At 32.0% G+C, this 16,955-nt stretch overlaps 3 protein-coding genes across 7 annotated transcripts; 1 reads left to right on the top strand and 2 right to left on the bottom strand.

Moving 5' to 3' along the window:
* Positions 1-70: 70 nt before the first annotated feature.
* Positions 71-6,561, bottom strand: LOC103489761 (dirigent protein 17-like). Of its 2 annotated transcripts, none has more exons than XM_008449073.3 (3): positions 6,412-6,561; positions 2,161-2,227; positions 71-939 (listed from the first exon to the last, which is right to left on the bottom strand). In XM_008449073.3, exon 3 carries the CDS (start codon positions 896-898, stop codon positions 380-382), a length of 519 nt encoding a protein of 172 aa, XP_008447295.1. In that variant the 5' UTR covers positions 899-939; positions 2,161-2,227; positions 6,412-6,561; the 3' UTR covers positions 71-379. The 2 variants fall into 2 exon arrangements, with proteins under 2 accessions (XP_008447295.1, XP_016900820.1); XM_017045331.2 differs by having other exon boundaries at positions 2,161-2,224.
* On the top strand, positions 5,101-6,665 carry LOC103489769 (uncharacterized). Of its 2 annotated transcripts, XM_008449079.3 has the most exons (5): positions 5,169-5,401; positions 5,498-5,569; positions 5,648-5,768; positions 5,887-6,272; positions 6,378-6,665. In XM_008449079.3, exons 2-5 carry the CDS (start codon positions 5,535-5,537, stop codon positions 6,595-6,597), a joined length of 762 nt encoding a protein of 253 aa, XP_008447301.1. In that variant the 5' UTR covers positions 5,169-5,401; positions 5,498-5,534; the 3' UTR covers positions 6,598-6,665. The 2 variants fall into 2 exon arrangements, with proteins under 2 accessions (XP_016900817.1, XP_008447301.1); XM_017045328.2 differs by having other exon boundaries at positions 5,101-5,569.
* Positions 6,666-10,336: 3,671 nt separating this feature from the next.
* Positions 10,337-13,578, bottom strand: LOC103489757 (protein MODIFIER OF SNC1 11). 3 transcript variants are annotated; one of them, XR_007823271.1, is made up of 6 exons: positions 13,087-13,578; positions 12,403-12,483; positions 12,160-12,285; positions 11,944-12,004; positions 11,731-11,823; positions 10,337-11,569 (listed from the first exon to the last, which is right to left on the bottom strand). XR_007823271.1 is itself a non-coding variant. In XM_051089265.1 (5 exons), the coding sequence occupies exons 1-5, from the start codon at positions 13,392-13,394 to the stop codon at positions 11,785-11,787; spliced, it is 615 nt and encodes a 204-aa protein (XP_050945222.1). In that variant the 5' UTR covers positions 13,395-13,517; the 3' UTR covers positions 11,724-11,784. The 3 variants fall into 3 exon arrangements, 1 of the variants encoding a protein (XP_050945222.1); XR_007823270.1 differs by having other exon boundaries at positions 11,728-11,823; positions 13,087-13,543; XM_051089265.1 differs by lacking the exon at positions 10,337-11,569 and having other exon boundaries at positions 11,724-11,823; positions 13,087-13,517.
* Positions 13,579-16,955: the final 3,377 nt, after the last annotated feature.

The raw sequence follows: 16,955 nt of genomic DNA, 5'->3' as shown, positions 1-16,955 counted from the left end.
AAACACACACAAAAAACCACCTTAATGAATGGTAAAAGAGAAACTTTGGATCTCTCTTTTAAGTAATACGTTTGAGCATCAAAATTGGTGTAGTGAATTGGTAATAAATTGGACGAATTTATGAGACAATTGTGCAAGAAAGTATTTGACTTTTTGTCCACTCCTAAATCTAATAAGATTTGATTTAAAATATTAAGAAACGGTACAAACAAGATTTCCCATCAGAACTACCTGCAGAAAAAGAGTGAAAGAACACTCTTCCACCCTTTCACTAACCAATATAAACTAAATTTCTTCATAAACCCCATAATCCCAATCAATGGCAGCAGCTAATTTTGCTTGGCCATAACCTTATGTGCCAAAAAAGAAACAATAGAACTTAAGCTGCATGTTCTGTTGGTAGTACAACTTTACTTTCCACACTCTTCTTCCTCCTGCCTTCCATTTCTTTGGGATCGCCTCGTCTGTTTCCCGTCTTGTTTTTCCTGTTCTTCTGTGCCTTCCTGCTTCTCTTCAAAGTCTTCAATGCTAAGGCTTTTAATGGAATCGTAATGTCCATAGGCAAAAGCACTTGTTCGAGTCCATGCCAATCGAGATCTTCGAAATCTCCATCTTCATACTCTACTCTATACCATCCTGTAACTTTGTCGAACTCGATTATGACACCATAGTAATACCGATCACCAAACAATTTGTTTACCACTCTCCCTTCTAACCACTCACCAAAACCTGTACTTCCATGTAATTTTTCATCATCTAGAGAATTACAAAGGGCAAGAGCATTGTCACAAGCGGGTATATCAGGCACCCCATTAATTACTATAGCAGGCTCTCCTGGTAGTTCATAAACACTCGAAAATGAAGGTTCAAAATCATGTTCTTTTCTGGGTATCTCCATTTAAACAGCCTTAATCTTCAGCTTTCACCAAACAGACAGTCCTATGATAAAGTTTGAACAATTTCAGGTTGCTAAAAATAGTATACAAACAATAACTTGTACATCGTTGATTGGACAAGAATGTTAGAATAGAACACGAAACCAACACAAATGAGGCAGAGGGGAAAAAAAAGAACAAAACAAAAAATGAAAAATCATGACTCTCCTCAGAAATGTTTTTATCAGTTTGTCTATTTAAGACCATTTTCTGATTGTAGATTCAATAATGAATTGGAAAATCGTACTTTAGTTGTCGTGGATTAGTACTCCTAATCCAAAATAATTCCACCTCAATAGATCAACCTAAGCTCCAACCCAAGTATTATGTAATAGAAGTAACAGAAACTGTATAATACATGAGAAATAATAAACAAAAACCAAAGGTTACAGCCCAGGTAAAATCAAAATTCACTAGGAAGTTTTATCACCTTCATGACCGATGTTTCATTCGCATCTTGAGTTATACATGCTTACCTACATACTATATGTATACAATTACGACATATATCAAGATTAATGCATATAAAATTTATGTTTCTTTATTATATACAATACGTCAAAGTCGCTCAAAGACGGATTTAAATAAAAAACAACTAAGCAAATTAGTTTCTCTGACTAAAAGTAACATAAAGCTAACATATCTTGTTAATCAAATAAGATGGAAAAAGAATTGTGTTCGTGCTTTCTCTATATACAAAAGATATTCAATAGAATGGTACATAGCCCGCAATCTATTAGGTTCTAAATGGACGGATATCAGCCGGCTTCTTGGGTCCAAAAGAAGTATCTCGTAGGACATTCATCAAGTTTCAAAAACAGAATCGACTTCAAATTTTAAAAACACACAAACAGAAGGGTTCGGAATCGACACTTGAGTCTTAAATTTCCTATTCATTTCCACCTTCCATACAATTAATTATGAACTCCAATGAAAAAGATTCAAACCAGCATCAATGCTTCTAAGAATCATTTGCAAGAAATACGAGGCAAAGAACGCCCTTCCTAACAATGGGAACTCAAACTAAACTACAGCTTCATTTACGCTGCTGATTGAACGAGAGATCTCTTTATTCCAAATCAGGAACTTTTCTAGGTCAAAACCCTCGATTAATTATATCGACTGTTTCGATTTCCAGGTGACAATTTTATTTCTTTGCTAAAATTAAGACGAGTATAAATTAGGTTATGAGTTCAATTGGCAAGATGAATCCGCTAAAACACACCTGTGATAATTATTAGGGTTCATTGACGGTCATCAGTTGCTCGAAGTCTTCTCCTCGTCATTGTCTTCTGCAAAGAAAGAATGGATTTTTACATAAATTTCAAGATTTTTTATACGCCATTCTTTTCATAATGTAATATCAGTATTTCATAGCCGCCGTTAAACCTCAATGGTATTTTACGGAGGGAAAGTATACTAAAATGATAAGAACGACTCAGTTTAGCATTTAACGCGAGGATTTATATTTCAAAAGCAATTTTAAAAGAATTACATTTTTGTTTTTCTCGGATAATCGTGATCAAAATCGATCATTTGATATAATATAATTTAGTGTATTAGAGATTAGTCTCGTGTTTTTGTGAACATGGTAAAATGCATCCCAAGATTAATGTTTTGGTTGTGATAAGAATATCCTCATAATTGAAAATATTATTATTATATTAAAAATAAAATGACTTGTTCTAGAGGTTTCACAACCAACTTCCAAAGGAACTTTTCTCGAATTTTTGTGAACATAATAAAATGCATCCCAAGATTAATGTTTCGGTTGGGACAAGAATATCCTTATAATTGAAAATATTATTATTATATTAAAAATGAAATGACTTGTTCTAGAGGTTTCATAACCAACTTCCAAAGAAACATTTTACAATTGTTCGGACTTTCTCTCATTCCCTTTCTCACATTTCATATCTTAAAAAGTCATCACGGAAAATAAAGTGTAGCTTACTATTGTTTACAAATTACACACTAGCAATCATTTCTTTTTTATATTTTCTTATGTTATCTCAATTCTTATTTAAATATCTTGATTGAGTTGTTTTATATTTGACTTAAGATTAGTAGTTGTGGTAAGTAGACTCTTTTTTTTTTTTTTTGAATAAAACCAAATAAAGAAACCAGGCACAAATATCATGTTTAATCAGAAAAAGACATTAGACAAAGAATGTTGAACCTCAAACAATACATATTTTATCTTTCTATTTAAAATTTTGAACAGGACATGAATGTCATTTAGGCATTCATCATTTAAATTGAGCTTCAATTGTCAAGCTATTTTTACATGTGTGAAATTGTATAGTAAATTGTCTAAATTGAGTACCATATCAAGTCAGAAAAAGAATTATTTAAAGATTTTTATTAAATCCAGCAATAGAAATACTAGAACTTAGATCTTTTTTATAGAAAAATGAAGGCTAAAATAAAACATTTTCTCAATACAAAGACCAAATACAATATATATGAAAGAAATGAAGCCTTAAAAAGAATTGAACACTAATTTAATTTGGTTGTTGGTTATTAGAAATCATCTATATGAGTCCATTTCTTAAAGGAAAGGACTCTAAAAGTGGAGTCGTATAGTGCAATGCAAGGCATTTTGGGAAAGTGAAAAATGATAATGACTATAATCAATAATGTTCAAGTGTTGCATTTTTTTGAAGTTCACATAATTGAGGATGATTATTGCTACAATGCCCTACCAAAGGCATGCCTTCAAAGTTCAAAAGCAATACCATTCCCACTTTTTTTTTTATTTAGTTATTTTCAGTGTACATTTTCCAAAATAACATCATTTAAAGTATAGGGTTTTTTCTAATAATTCATAAAGTATATCTACGTACGTTTATCTATCTGTATAAAATTTAAGGACATAGAATCCTACGACTCATATAGTTTTTTTTATCCAAAATAAGTTAAAATCTTATTAATTTTTTCCATTCCAACGTACTTAAATAAACAAGACAGTGAGACATCAACTTATTGATTTTTTAATTAAAGAAACGATGGAATTATGGTTATTTTCAAATATAACAAAATACCGATCATCATAAATTAAGATAAATTATTATTTGTAGACAATCATATTTTGTTACTTACGTTTTAAAATAATTTCCTGTTAAATTACTTGTAGTTTGTCATAAATTCATAATTTTGTAAAGATAATAGAAAACTTGTTTTTTTTTTTTCTTTGAAGGAGATGATAGCAAAGGAAGAACAAGAGGAAACAAGTTCTGAAAGACAGTCAACTGGACACTTTTTCTAAGAAACAAAAAGAAAAGGAAAAAGAAAAAGGAAATAAAGAAATTTAAAGAAACAGTGTCTAGAGTTCAAACATCCCCTAAATTTGAAATTTGAATTTGTAAGATATTTAATAGACATAGGAATAAATGTAAATTGAGGGAAGGATACAAATTCAGAGACCTCACGTGACATAAACCGACAGGCAGAGTTTTCTTTTCACTTTTTTTCTTTTTATTATTACTGTGTTAAGGTTTAAAAATAATTTTGATTCCTAAGTCCTGATTTAAAATTACTTGTGGTCCTAAATCTTTATAAAATAACCATTTAATATCTCTGAACTTTGGTGTGTTACAATTGTATCAATTTTGGAGTGAGTTTTTAAATTTGTAATAATTTTACCTCCAATTAATAATATTTATAAAAAATTAATGTAAAATTTTATCAATTTATGATATAGATTTTGTATCTTAAAAATAGTTTTTAAGTCTCTAGTTAGTTAGTTTATTTAGACAAAAAAAAATTACATTAAATTTTCATGCATAAGTTTTACGATAGGACTAAATTGTTACAAATTAAAGTATAAAAACTAAATTGTTACGCGATAAAATTTAAAGATTAAATTGTTACAAAATTAAAAGTATACCAACTAAATCATTGCAAATAAAGATTCCCAACTAAGCTGTCGTTCCCATGAAATTTTAGTAACCAAGTGATTTTGAACCTCATTTTTTAATATCAGAGAATCAAACTAAATATTATATTAATATGACTAGTTATGAAAAAGAGAAATATCACCTCCAACATTAACAAATTTCATCATATCAAACATGGGTTTGATTAAATAATCATGGTTTATGTGAAGTTTTTAGCTTCGCAAGAAACCCATAAAGTTTGTGCAAACAGTAACACAAAGTTTTGATTATTTTAGAAAATTTGTTTTACTTCAACCACCAAAGCTTTTCTTTTCAAAAAGCAAACAAATTTCAATGTCATGTTTAGTAAAATTTATGGGTTTGGACAAGAATTGCATGGGCTTTTAAAGTGCACAATAATAAACAAAGGGCTTAAATTCTAGGAATTGGAAAGGATGAACAACTGTCACAAAGCCAGAGGTTTTGGTTTATTATAAGAAAGAGGCCAAGGCTTTGGGTTCTCTGACACTGACTACAACATCTTTGTTTCTCAACCAACACCGAATCTCCACTCCAAGATCGAGACAAGTAATTCAAATTTCTTAAATCCCTTCTCTCCCCAGATTATTTCATTTCTTATAGCAATTTCACTCATTTTAAGCTTACAACTTGCTCTAATGGTAGATATAGCAGATTGCTGCAGTACTGAGTAGCAAAGAAAATGATGGCTACTTGCAAGGAAGATATACAATGGAGGTGGGTTCTCTCTTTCTGATCTCTACCTTTCTTTTTGTGGGTTTAGAATCTTTGACAGTGAAATGGATTCACTTGCAGTGGAAATAAAATGGACGTTGAAAAGGGTTTGAAAACTTTAGAGTGCTTAAGAGGAAGATTGCTTGCAGAAAGACAGGCTTCAAGATCAGCCAAAGAAGAGGCAGAGCTTATGGGGGAAAAGGTAATGTCTAGATCTCGTGGAAATGGGCATTTTCTTCAACACACTGAATCGTATACTTGTTTTTGCTTCTACATTTTTCCAATCGTGTAGTTTTCTCAAAAGTTTTTGTGTTGTGAAGCTGTTAAAGTTGGAGAATCAGATTAGAAAGGAAACAGAGCTAAGAAACAAAGCTGAGAAGAGGCTTGAACTCTTGATAAAGAAGCTTGAATCCCTCAACAATGCTTCAACATCAGTAACCTCAACTGCATCAGAAATTTCCACAAATTCCTCACCCTCAAAGGAAACAGAAAGCCAAGAATTAAAATCAGAGAAACTCGTTTCAACAATTCCGGAAAACCAATGCCAGAAAATTCTCAATATTACCACATCCAAACAGCACGATGAGAAAAAACCTAATCGAAATACACCGGATCGACTCAATTCAATTCCCAACTCCGAATCTCCGAACAATTTCTACATCGATCCGCGGCATACCTCTGAAATCCCTCATACAAAAGATCAAAGGTACTAAAATTCCCTCCCAAACTCGCAAAGTTTTACACATTACGCATGAATTAACCTAATCTCGGGCCTAATCGCGAATACCATTGTTTCGTTAATTGTTTGAAGTTTTTCAGTAGAAGTAAAGGAGAGAAAACATTACATAGATAACTTGGCAGAATCAGTCCCCGGAGCAGCGCCGATGGCGAATTCAGAGACCGGAGCGATGAAGATGAAGGAAATCCATGAGAGGGCAACAGAAGTTCATGATGCTCTGAAGCACATAAGAGGAAATGTCCAAAGCTCATTTGAGAGAAGAAATCACATGAAAGCCATATTGAGTATGTAAATTATACTATTTTAACTTTTCTCGAAAAAATAAAAATAAAAGAAATAAAGATATTAATATTTCAAGCAGTAACATTATACTATATATAAATATATAATAATTTGAATGTTTGGTTAACATTTTTCATTTTAATTTTTTTCTTCATTTAATAAAAGGAAGCCTCAAGAATGGGACAAATGGTCTTAAGGTAACCTTTACTAAACCTGAAGATTCCAAATTTCATCATAAAGGTTTGAAAAATAAATTTATCACAAAATTTCATTTGCATTCAATTGAATCTTAGAATTGGATAGAATACCAATAATTCGAAAACAAAAGTTTAATGCAGAACTCAAAAGATAAAGAAATGACTCATTTTAATTATACTATAAATTTTAATGTATGAGGTTCGAGCTCTCACTTGACATCTAGTCAAATATGTATACCTTAATCATAAAGAGATTGAAATTTTAGTGAAATTGATGAATGACGAATTACTCGGCATATGTTTAATTAGCCATTGTTTGTATATTTTAAGAGATTTTGTGCATTTGATTTTAGTTTTTACTAAAATAATAATAATTGTTTTGATTGCTATTTTAATCACGAGAGAGATGTGACTAATATACCAAATAAAGCTTTCGACTAGCATAAGACTTTCCCTTTCATCCAATACACAAAATTGATTTTGTTAGAGGTTAAATCGATTTTCTTTTCATTCTCTCCTCAAGTTAGAATTTCCTTTTTTTTTTTTTTTTTTTTTTTTTTTTTTTTGCTTTTACATAAAAATACATTCTAGGTTTCTGGATTTTGACATAAACTTTATTTGATCTTTAGATTTTCTAAAATGTTCAAATTTTATGGTCGAATATCAATTTCAGAAATTGGATCCTTTAACTTTCTTTCAATTGGATCCTTTTAAATTTCAAATTTTGCAAAAGTAGTAGCTTTTAAATTTTAAGAACTACATTAAAAAACTTACGACATTCTAAAATTTAAAAACCTTTAAGACAAGAACTATCCTTAAACTATAATGATCTCTTCCTACCGTAAATATTATTTAATATTCTCAAACATATACTATCATAACCCAAATTAATAATATATACTCTAAGTTTAAACTCAAATTATTATAACTCAAATATACCTACAACTATAATAACTAATTTATTGCCTCAAACTAAAATAATTTATATTCTTAACATTAACCATTATAACCAAAATATACTTCTAACTATAGTAACTAATTTCTTATCCTAAACGTCTCCTAGATAAGGACCACGTCCAAAATCTTGGTGAAAAAAAAAGGAGTGAAATTAGATACGACATGACAAAACAATTAGAAGGTACGGCAAAAATGGCTCGTGAATTTATTAACCCAATGTGCCATGGTATCAGCAACATTTAAATCCGTGACAATCACAGAGGTTCGTTGCCTTTTTTTTCTGTTCTTTTTTTCCTTGGGTGAAGGGCAATGAGCAGAAAATAAGTACAAGAACTAAAAGAAAAAAATAAATTGACGTGAGAAACTCAATCCCTGCAAATTCTCTTTACCGAATCAATTTGTAGGTATATAGCAACGAGCTATAACAGTGAAATTTTTTAGATAATATTTATAATACTTAATTGTAAGGTAAAATAGTTATGTACACCATTATTATTATATTTGGTACTCTAAACATTGATCGGATTATAATAACTCAACCAATTGGAATGGGTCCTAAGATCGAATAACCTTTTGTTGACTATCATTAATATGAAATTACCTTTACAGGCCAATTTCACCTCTCTTTTCTTCCTATCTTCAGATTTCAGTCCTCAATTCCAAATTGCATAATGTGTTTCCAGTCTTAACCCCATAAACAGAAAATTATAAAACAAGAAACCAAGTTCTTCAAGTCGGTAAACCTAGAGAAAATGTTGGAACGAGTTTGAAACCAAATTTAGAACCCTAAAATAAGAAACCAAGTTCTTCAAGTCGGAAAACCTTACACAAGTGGTTTCTACCTAGAAAAGGGAGGATATTATAATCAGTAATCTAACGATTTCAAATATTCACTAGGCAAAAAAATTAAGAGTTTATTACATACATATATATACACACATATACAATACATACGTAAAGTACACACCTGTAATACTAATAAAAATAAAAAAATTTATCTGAAGCAAACTGTTGAGAAAATAGATGAGGTAAAACTTATGAATACAAAGAACACAAGCACTAGCAAGAGCAAGACAAAACCTAGAAGCACAAGCAAGATTTCCTACCCTTCGTCAAGAAAATAAATTTTCTGCCCTCAACCTCAAGCTCAAGGTGTGATTGGAATGTACAAGTGCTTAATTCCAGGAAAAAAAATCATTTTTTTAAAATAAGAGTTTTTGACAACCACTCAAAATACATATCAATTATATTTTAAACTGTTTTTATCCAAAAGTTTAAATAAAAATAAGTTTTTCGAAAAACAATTGTTTAAAGAAGTTACATTTTTGTCACATTCTCTTTCCCTTTCTCAACAAAAACCAACACAGGATCCCTATAAACATTCTGAAGATCTCATGGAGAATTTTGCACCGTTCATCTTTTTTTTCTTTCTTTTGTTTTATTGTAAGTAATTTTTTGTATTAATCATACCAGTGGGCAAGTGAGGTAAGGAGTGGAGAGGAAATGGCGAGAAAAAAAATGGCAAAGAAAATAAAAACAAAGTGGAGAGCAAGATCACTGTGTATTTGAGTAAAAGAACAAGTTTATAAAAAGACCTACAACTATTAACCTATAACCTTGTCCACAAAATTTAAAAATAATGGTGTAGTGTCCTACATAATTAGGTGCTGCCTGTTTTCATCCCAAACTTGAAAATGCCACTGTCTATATTCACCTACCCATAAGAAAGAACTCTACAATGCTGAAAAAAAAATCATTAGTATATGAAAATTCATTGTGCAAACAAGTTTTACCAAGACAACAACCTGCCTGCTATGATAGCAGATAGGTATTAAACATATAATGCGCTTAAAAAGTGACTAAATTTGATCTTTTAAAAGTTAAAGGTTCACAGTAATGACAAGATGTATGATTTTTTTTCAGCATTGTAGAGTTCTTTCCAAAGAGCTACAACATTCAGAATTTCCAAAGAGCTGATCGAGTAAGAAGTACAATGACAAATCATATTTATTTAGCCTGTCTATTAACTTCAGAACCAACAGCCAGAGGCAAGAAAATACTGACACTAATAAGTTTGGTCACAACTTTGAGGGTTGTGTCCATTTGGTCAGCGAACTTTGACAAGTGGGGTTCATAAACTTTCAGTATTGTGTTTAATAGCTCCTCAACTTTCAATTTTGTATCTAGAAGATGTCTAGTCAAACCAATTTAAATATTATAAAAGCTATAAATTAGATATGAACTTGAACTGTATTCCTAATGGAACCCTAAAAATTAACAATGTTAGGTCTAGTATATCAATGAACTAAAACTCAATAATCCCAAGGATTAATTATACATGAAATCATATAACAGTAAAAGTTATATAATAGAGAAGCTAAAAACACAAACATACCAGATAGATGTTCTCCTCTGCAAAGCTAAAGCACCAGGCCCAAGAACATAACCAACTACAGAATGAGATTCTTAAAAATGCAGCAAATAGATTCATCCAAGAACAAGCCATAAATCTCATTGGTATTACGATTGTTACTTTATTCTGGTAATCGTTTGCAAGGAGCAAGAGGTGTGTGTGTGTGCATGAAGCAAAAGAAATTTTGATCAAAATATTGATTCCCTCGATAAATGTTGCGGTCCTTCCATACCATTACATCCAACCAAAAATCCAAAGGAAACTAAATACATGTAGCTGCTAAGTAGCCAAGCAAATAAAGATAAAAGGAAAAGAAGAAAGAAACAACAAAAACTTAACGAGAAACCTACTTTTCGAGTATGATCCATTCTCGGCTACAGACCTCGATACAGACTTTTAAGATATCAACAAATACCTCCAAAGACACCCTATCCTATATTACCAAACAAGAATATCAGAGATCTCCCAAGTTAGAAGAGAGATTTCAGCTTCTCCCACACACCCACTTACCAACGGAATTGATAATTTCTTCCCCTTCCAAGACTTATCTTCAGTTTATTCTCACACAAGTTGGAATTATTATTTCATGATGACATTTTGAACGGCAGTTCTAAATAACATTCAACACATGGCCATTCTTATCGAAGTATTCTGCAGGTTAAAGTAAAACTAGGCATCTAAAGAGTGTAGTAGTCATTCCCATGATAAGTAATATGAGTGATGCCATTAGATGAGACGTGCTCGCATCATATAAAGAGACCAAACCTTAAACGCAAGTGATTGGATAATAAAGGCAAAAGATATACATGCAAGTTTACTGATATTGAGAGTTTGCCATTAGTCTTACACTATTACCGTCAGCAAAGTAAAAACCTATCATTCAAAAGAAACAAACATAAAAATCCAAACTAAATTATAGTTAGAAACGAAAAACCTAATGATATTTAACTAAAAGAAAAGCAAGATATGTTTACTTCTAATCCTAAAGGTCAATTTGACAAGTTAATAAATTTCAACCGGTCAGAATCAGCTGGTACCCAATGCACATGAAAACTTAACACTGCCGTTCAAATGATATCATGAACATCCAACTTGTCATCACAAGGGAGTTATAAACTGAAGATGATAATCAGAACATTGGAGGGCTAAAAACTTCAGAAATTTCTGATATTCTTTAAAAAACTGGTAAGATAGGTTTGACCTAAGGAGGTATTTGCTACTACATAACACCTAACCAGAGCGTTATTATCCTGACAACTGAATCTAGGGAACCTGTCTCACTTCAGCACACAGTACAGCACCTCGCAGTATGAAATCTGCCCCCGGAATGGAAGACTTTTGAACTAGATAACATTATAAAGGAATGCACAAGGGTATGGAAGCCATTACAGGGAATCCTAGCCAGGATACTAGACCTGCCAGAGAAATAAGTCAATCATCAGACTCAATAACACAGGTATAACAAGAAACAATATAAATTTGGATAAGACATAAATCTGAAGACGGAATGCCAATCGGACTTTAAAATGAAATTATAAAATAAAAAATAAAAAAAGGAGATAGAAACACGAACCACAAAAAAAAAATTTACAAGCAAAAGCTATCTTGCCATCAAAAGGGAATGTTTTTTTCAGGCACCACCTCCAGACTTGCCAGCAACATCTGCAATCTGATTACAAATAATAGAAATCATCAGTGGGAACAAGAGCATTGGAAACTAGTAACACACTACTGTTTCCTAAATCTTACATGATGGCAAAATCAACTTAAAACAATAGCATAACATTACCGTCTCAACGTTTCCTTTCCCATCCACTTGTGTAACAGAGTTTGGTGTTGGATTAGAAAATCTTCACGCAGAAAATAAAGGGAAAAACAAACAATATGTTAGATAGCATTTTAATGTTCATGGACTCCATACAAGATCTCTATGAACCACAGATGATAGAACTGGAAACAATTTCAATTAGCCACAACCAGTGAAAGAAAAAACCAAGCCCACTACCTGATTGCTCTTGCTTTCCTTTTTTCTTCCTCCTGGGGGTCTGGCTTTGATGTTGATGAAAACCTAGCAAGACGTGCTTTCTTCTTTGCCTCGTCATCAGTAGTCACAGATGCAGAAAGCCCAAATCTAAAAGACCAAAAATAAGGGGGCAAGAGTTTTAAAGAAAAGTTAACCGAGTAAAAGACTATAAATACAATTCCATTGACAGGGTGAGCCATCGATACATAATGAAAACCAAAGTACCTCTCAGCTCTAGCCTTTCTCTTCACCTCCTCTGTCTTGTTAGATGCTCCCAATCCATTAGTTGTGGTACCCATACCAAACCTGCAATCATCCCCAAGAATCAACAGTAAAGATATTTGAAGGAAAAATAAAAAAGAAATATGGCTCTCAGCATAACTTGGAAAATAAAGAAAAGGGTGAATATTATAATTATTGAAACGAGATGACAGAGAACACCAATACCACTCCGATAAGAACTTCAAACCATTGCCCGAATATAAGCAAACAATTAGCTTGGGCATTAAAACCGAAACATCAGACAAACTAAAGATACATGTATGATATGCTCCAGAAGATCATAATCTACAAGATCCAAATCACCTCGTAGCTGCACAAGCAAACCATCGACCCAACATATGACGGGAGGTGCAAGAATTTTTTTGGGATCGTTAAAATCCCTACTCGGCAGTTTGCAAGATAGTAATGTAATATTTGAACCAGTGGCAGTGACTAGTTATCACTATATTTGTCCGTGAAAAGAGATAAACACATATAGTTTCAATGCAATCACAGGAAGATAACCGTGCAGAACCCCTTGATCCCCCAAGAGAAATAGATTCAAATACGCAGCAAAATAAGAACGAGCAGATACATGCAGCGTAGACCGATAACCAAGAAATGGACCGATAACCAAGAAAGACTCACCGTTCCGCTCGAGAATTACGCTTTTCTTCTTCAGACAATTGCACCGAAATCCCAAAACGCTCAGCACGGCGCATTTTCCTTTGAACATCAGAAACCGGTGCACCGTCATCTCCAGCCGACGGCTTACCGGAGCATTTGGATTCATCCCCTTCCTTGGATGACCCGCCATCAGTTGACGAAGGCGGAACGGAGGCAGGAGTCTGAGCAGATGAAGAAATCGTCGGTTCTAGGGTTTGACTAGGGTTTTCTCCAAGCGGGTTCTTGCTATTGCTAATGTCATTGAGTCCTGCGGGTGCTACCGTGGCCATTGGATGAGCAGATTTGAGACCGGAAACCTAATCGGAGCTGCTTGCGAACCACGAAAGCTGCAAAGGGGAATTGCCGCGTGAAAGAGGGGGCACGGCTTTTCTATTCGTTTTTTGGGTTTCGTCGGATATTTCACATCGTGGATGAGAATGGCAGGGCTAATAATGTAAATTCGTATCCGAATGAGAATCGGGGATATTTCACTTTCATATGTCTACGTGCTGGGCTTTTATTGGTCCATATTTTTTCCAAAAATAATATGCATCTTCCTATCGAATAATGGAGAAACATAGGTTAGATTGCAAATTTTCTACAAACTTATAATTTAGTTATAATGATTTATAAAACTTATAATTTATTCCATTGATTCCATAAGATTTTATCCAATTATAAAAACTACATTATAACTTCCCATCGACTATATGTGATATAGTTGTGTAATCTTTTATTTAATAGTTTTGTCAAAGTTTTTGTATTTTATTTAAATATAATTTTAATGCAATTTCCTATAAACTCGTATCAATTTCTTGGTGTGATATTTGAAATAATCATTTTTAGAAAGTAAAAATTGCAACCTTCATATAAAGTTTGAGGGATGTTTTTTTTTGTAAGGAGAGGTGTATGGGAAGAAGATCAACTATCATTACATTTATATGTGATTGTTGCAAAAGTGAAGTCTTGAATTTTTCAACCCTTCTTTTGTTTTCTTAATGGTTGTGATCATATTTGGCCCTCGTTTATGTTTTGTCGATGATTTTGTGATCTTTAATGTCAAATACTTCAATTCTCAAGCTTTTTTTTTTTTTTTTGTGTGTGTGGTGTGAATTGTTTTGGGAATGTCTAATAAGTTATTTGCACTTGTTAACGAGAGCTTGACATTTTGTGTTAGCACTGTTTCTTGATGAGGTTAAAGAGTCTAGCCTCCTTCTTAAATTTGGAAAGCTTTCATATGTTGATTCTTTTCCTTTGTTTGAGATACTTACTAGCAATGCAAGGACCAATCTATCAGGCATTGTTTTGTGTTGGTTAGTTACAACTTGTTCGTTTTTTTTTTTTTTTTTTTGCAAAGCTTTCTTGTCTATTGGGCTTTTTTTTTCTTTGATATGTTTGACTACTACTAATCATGATTGTGATCATTAATTTCACTTGTTTCTTTAGAGATAGTGTCGAGGGGTCAATGTTAATTGGACAAATGTTTGTTTTTTTATATATGTAAATGTGATTTAGGTGTTCTATCACGTTCATTTTTGTAATATTGTTATTACAAAGTTATGTGGCTTGCTATGTTCCAATATGTGTCTTTGTGGATTTATTGAGTAAATGTGTATAGTTTTGTGTGGTTGAAGTATTTGAGTGGTTAGGGCTTGAACTACATACTTGTTTTGGTGTTGGAGGCCTATTCTTTGCTTTAAAGATAGTTTGAGCTCATTGGTTCATTTTTTCAATTGGTAATGAACGTTGTTCAATTTAGCATGCTCCTTAGAATAGGCCTCGTCCATGATCAAATGCATTTAGTTTAGTTTCACGACAATGTGAGTGATTTCTTGTTTCTTGATGATATTTAGAATTGACTTTCTACCTTTAGGATCCCACAAAGTACATCATATTAGATGACAGTTAACCTAGCCTTGTTGTTCTCTTATTGTATTTGACCACCACTACAAGAAAAGTGACTTTCCATGACATTTCTAAAGAAAAAAATTTGAGAGGAGAGGAGAAACTATTGTCATAATATGTGAAAATGCACTTTTTTGGTGGGAAAAAACGTTTGTTTTCGGATATTGTTTTCCGAGACAGTTATTTGGTGTCATAAAAAGGTATAGGATTTTTTAATATAATTTATTAAAATAAAAAAACTCAATTTTATTAAAAAAAACACACATCAAATCCCTAATTTTTCTCTCCATTCACAACCCCACACGAGACCTAGTCTTCCCATTCTTCCGCCAACGGTCGACCACGACTACAAGCTTCATTCTTCCACAGCCGGTGACGAGGAGACTAGGCTTCCGATTCTTTTGCAGACGAAGCCGCCCGACGCGCGACCTGTAAAAATCCCATTCTTCCGCGGACGCCAAGCCGCCGACGTCCGAGTGTTTCGATTGTTCCACCAACGCCAAGCCCAGTCTTCCGTCGACGGTCGACCAGCCCAGTGTTCCGCCGACGCCCGACCAGCCCAATCCATATACGCCCAACCAGCCCAATCCACCAACGTCGACCAGCCCAATCCGCCGAAGCCCATACCCAGGTTTTAATACCTCTTTCCTGTTACTCTTTGTTATTTTCTTTATTAAAAGAAAATTGTCATATATATATATATATATATATATATATATATATATCCCATTTATTAAATTACTTAGACCATGTCTAATAATCTTGAGGGGTTGTTTGATAATTATTTACTACTTGTTTAATTATTATATAAATTTAACTACTAATTGTTTTATTATTTAGTTTTGTTATTTAAAATTTGTGTTTATTTTTTGTAAGAAAAATACTTAAATATATTTAGGGTTTTATATTTTATTGAATTATTCAATTTGCCACGTAAAAAGTTGTTTTTAGTTATATTGTAAAATATATATATATTTTTATAAGAGTGATGAGAAGATTGATGCATATAAGTATTACCCTTTTCACAATTTCTTATTTTCATATTTCTTAGGTTAAGTATTTGATATTTTTAGCTAGTTTCTAAAAAGAGAATTAATTTTTTTACTTTTTAATTTTAAAATATTTATAAAATATAGATAACAAAAACAAACTATTGATGATAGAAGTAATATATATAAGCTTAATTTAAAAAAAAAAAAACTTAAAAACAAAAAGATCAAATGGTTACCCAAACTAAATCTTGATTTTTGGTTTTTAGGATTTTGCAATTTAAGCTTCTAAACTCTACATTTGTCTCTAAATTTTAATGGTATGTTGTTTATCTTCTAATAATATTTTTAAAAAATCAAGTTAAAATTTAAAAACTAAAAAAAGATTGAAACATATTTATTTTATATTTTGACCGACTATTCAAATAAAAGTGAATACTAAAATCTACTACTCCATTTGATAACCATTAAATTTTTCATTTTACGCAAACTTCTATCTATAAATATTATTTTGTATAGTTATATACTTTTAACAAAATTTTCTAAATTTTGCCAAGTTCTAAAAATTGAGAATTTGAAAATTTGTATAGTTATTTTTAAAAAGCTTGTTAGAATATGATTAGACAGACATTGTGATGTGAAATTTGTGAGTCCTATGTATCACTAATATTGATTACGAATTAGTTAAAGGGCATAGGGCGAAAACAGAGAAGACACCAAAGAACATATGTCCTAATGTTAGTTTCATGAGTGTGGAGTTTATCGATGTTTATAGTTTATGGTGTTGGATTATTTGAATTTGGAGTCAATAGCAGGAAATGTTATTAGTGTCCTAAATTGACGATCTAGTAGTTTACTCAAAGAATGGATACATTAGTTTAAAGTTTGTTTTGACGATCACATGCTTTCTTGAATTGCAACTATAAAAGGAGTTGTATGTTTTCTTGATAAAAAGGA

This window comes from Cucumis melo, chromosome 8 (assembly GCF_025177605.1).
Source record: "Cucumis melo cultivar AY chromosome 8, USDA_Cmelo_AY_1.0, whole genome shotgun sequence".
Taxonomy (NCBI): domain Eukaryota; kingdom Viridiplantae; phylum Streptophyta; class Magnoliopsida; order Cucurbitales; family Cucurbitaceae; genus Cucumis; species Cucumis melo.
Note: the sequence above shows the minus strand (reverse complement) of the source record. Positions and strands in the feature narration are given on the sequence as shown.

What these genes read in the sequence shown, in the direction of transcription:
- LOC103489757 (XM_051089265.1), bottom strand. Translation starts at nt 13,394, where the DNA reads ATGGCCACGGTAGCACCCGCAGGACTCAATGACATTAGCAATAGCAAG. An exon ending in CGTAATTCTCGAGCGGAACG is followed by an intron (nt 12,484 to 13,086) that starts GTGAGTCTTTCT and finishes GGATGATTGCAG; the next exon opens with GTTTGGTATGGGTACCACAA. An exon ending in AGGAAAGCAAGAGCAATCAG is followed by an intron (nt 12,005 to 12,159) that starts GTAGTGGGCTTG and finishes TTCTGCGTGAAG; the next exon opens with ATTTTCTAATCCAACACCAA.
- LOC103489761 (XM_008449073.3), bottom strand. Translation starts at nt 898, where the DNA reads ATGGAGATACCCAGAAAAGAACATGATTTTGAACCTTCATTTTCGAGT.
- LOC103489769 (XM_017045328.2), top strand. Translation starts at nt 5,535, where the DNA reads ATGATGGCTACTTGCAAGGAAGATATACAATGGAG. An exon ending in AAGGAAGATATACAATGGAG is followed by an intron (nt 5,570 to 5,647) that starts GTGGGTTCTCTC and finishes ATTCACTTGCAG; the next exon opens with TGGAAATAAAATGGACGTTG. An exon ending in CAGAGCTTATGGGGGAAAAG is followed by an intron (nt 5,769 to 5,886) that starts GTAATGTCTAGA and finishes TGTGTTGTGAAG; the next exon opens with CTGTTAAAGTTGGAGAATCA.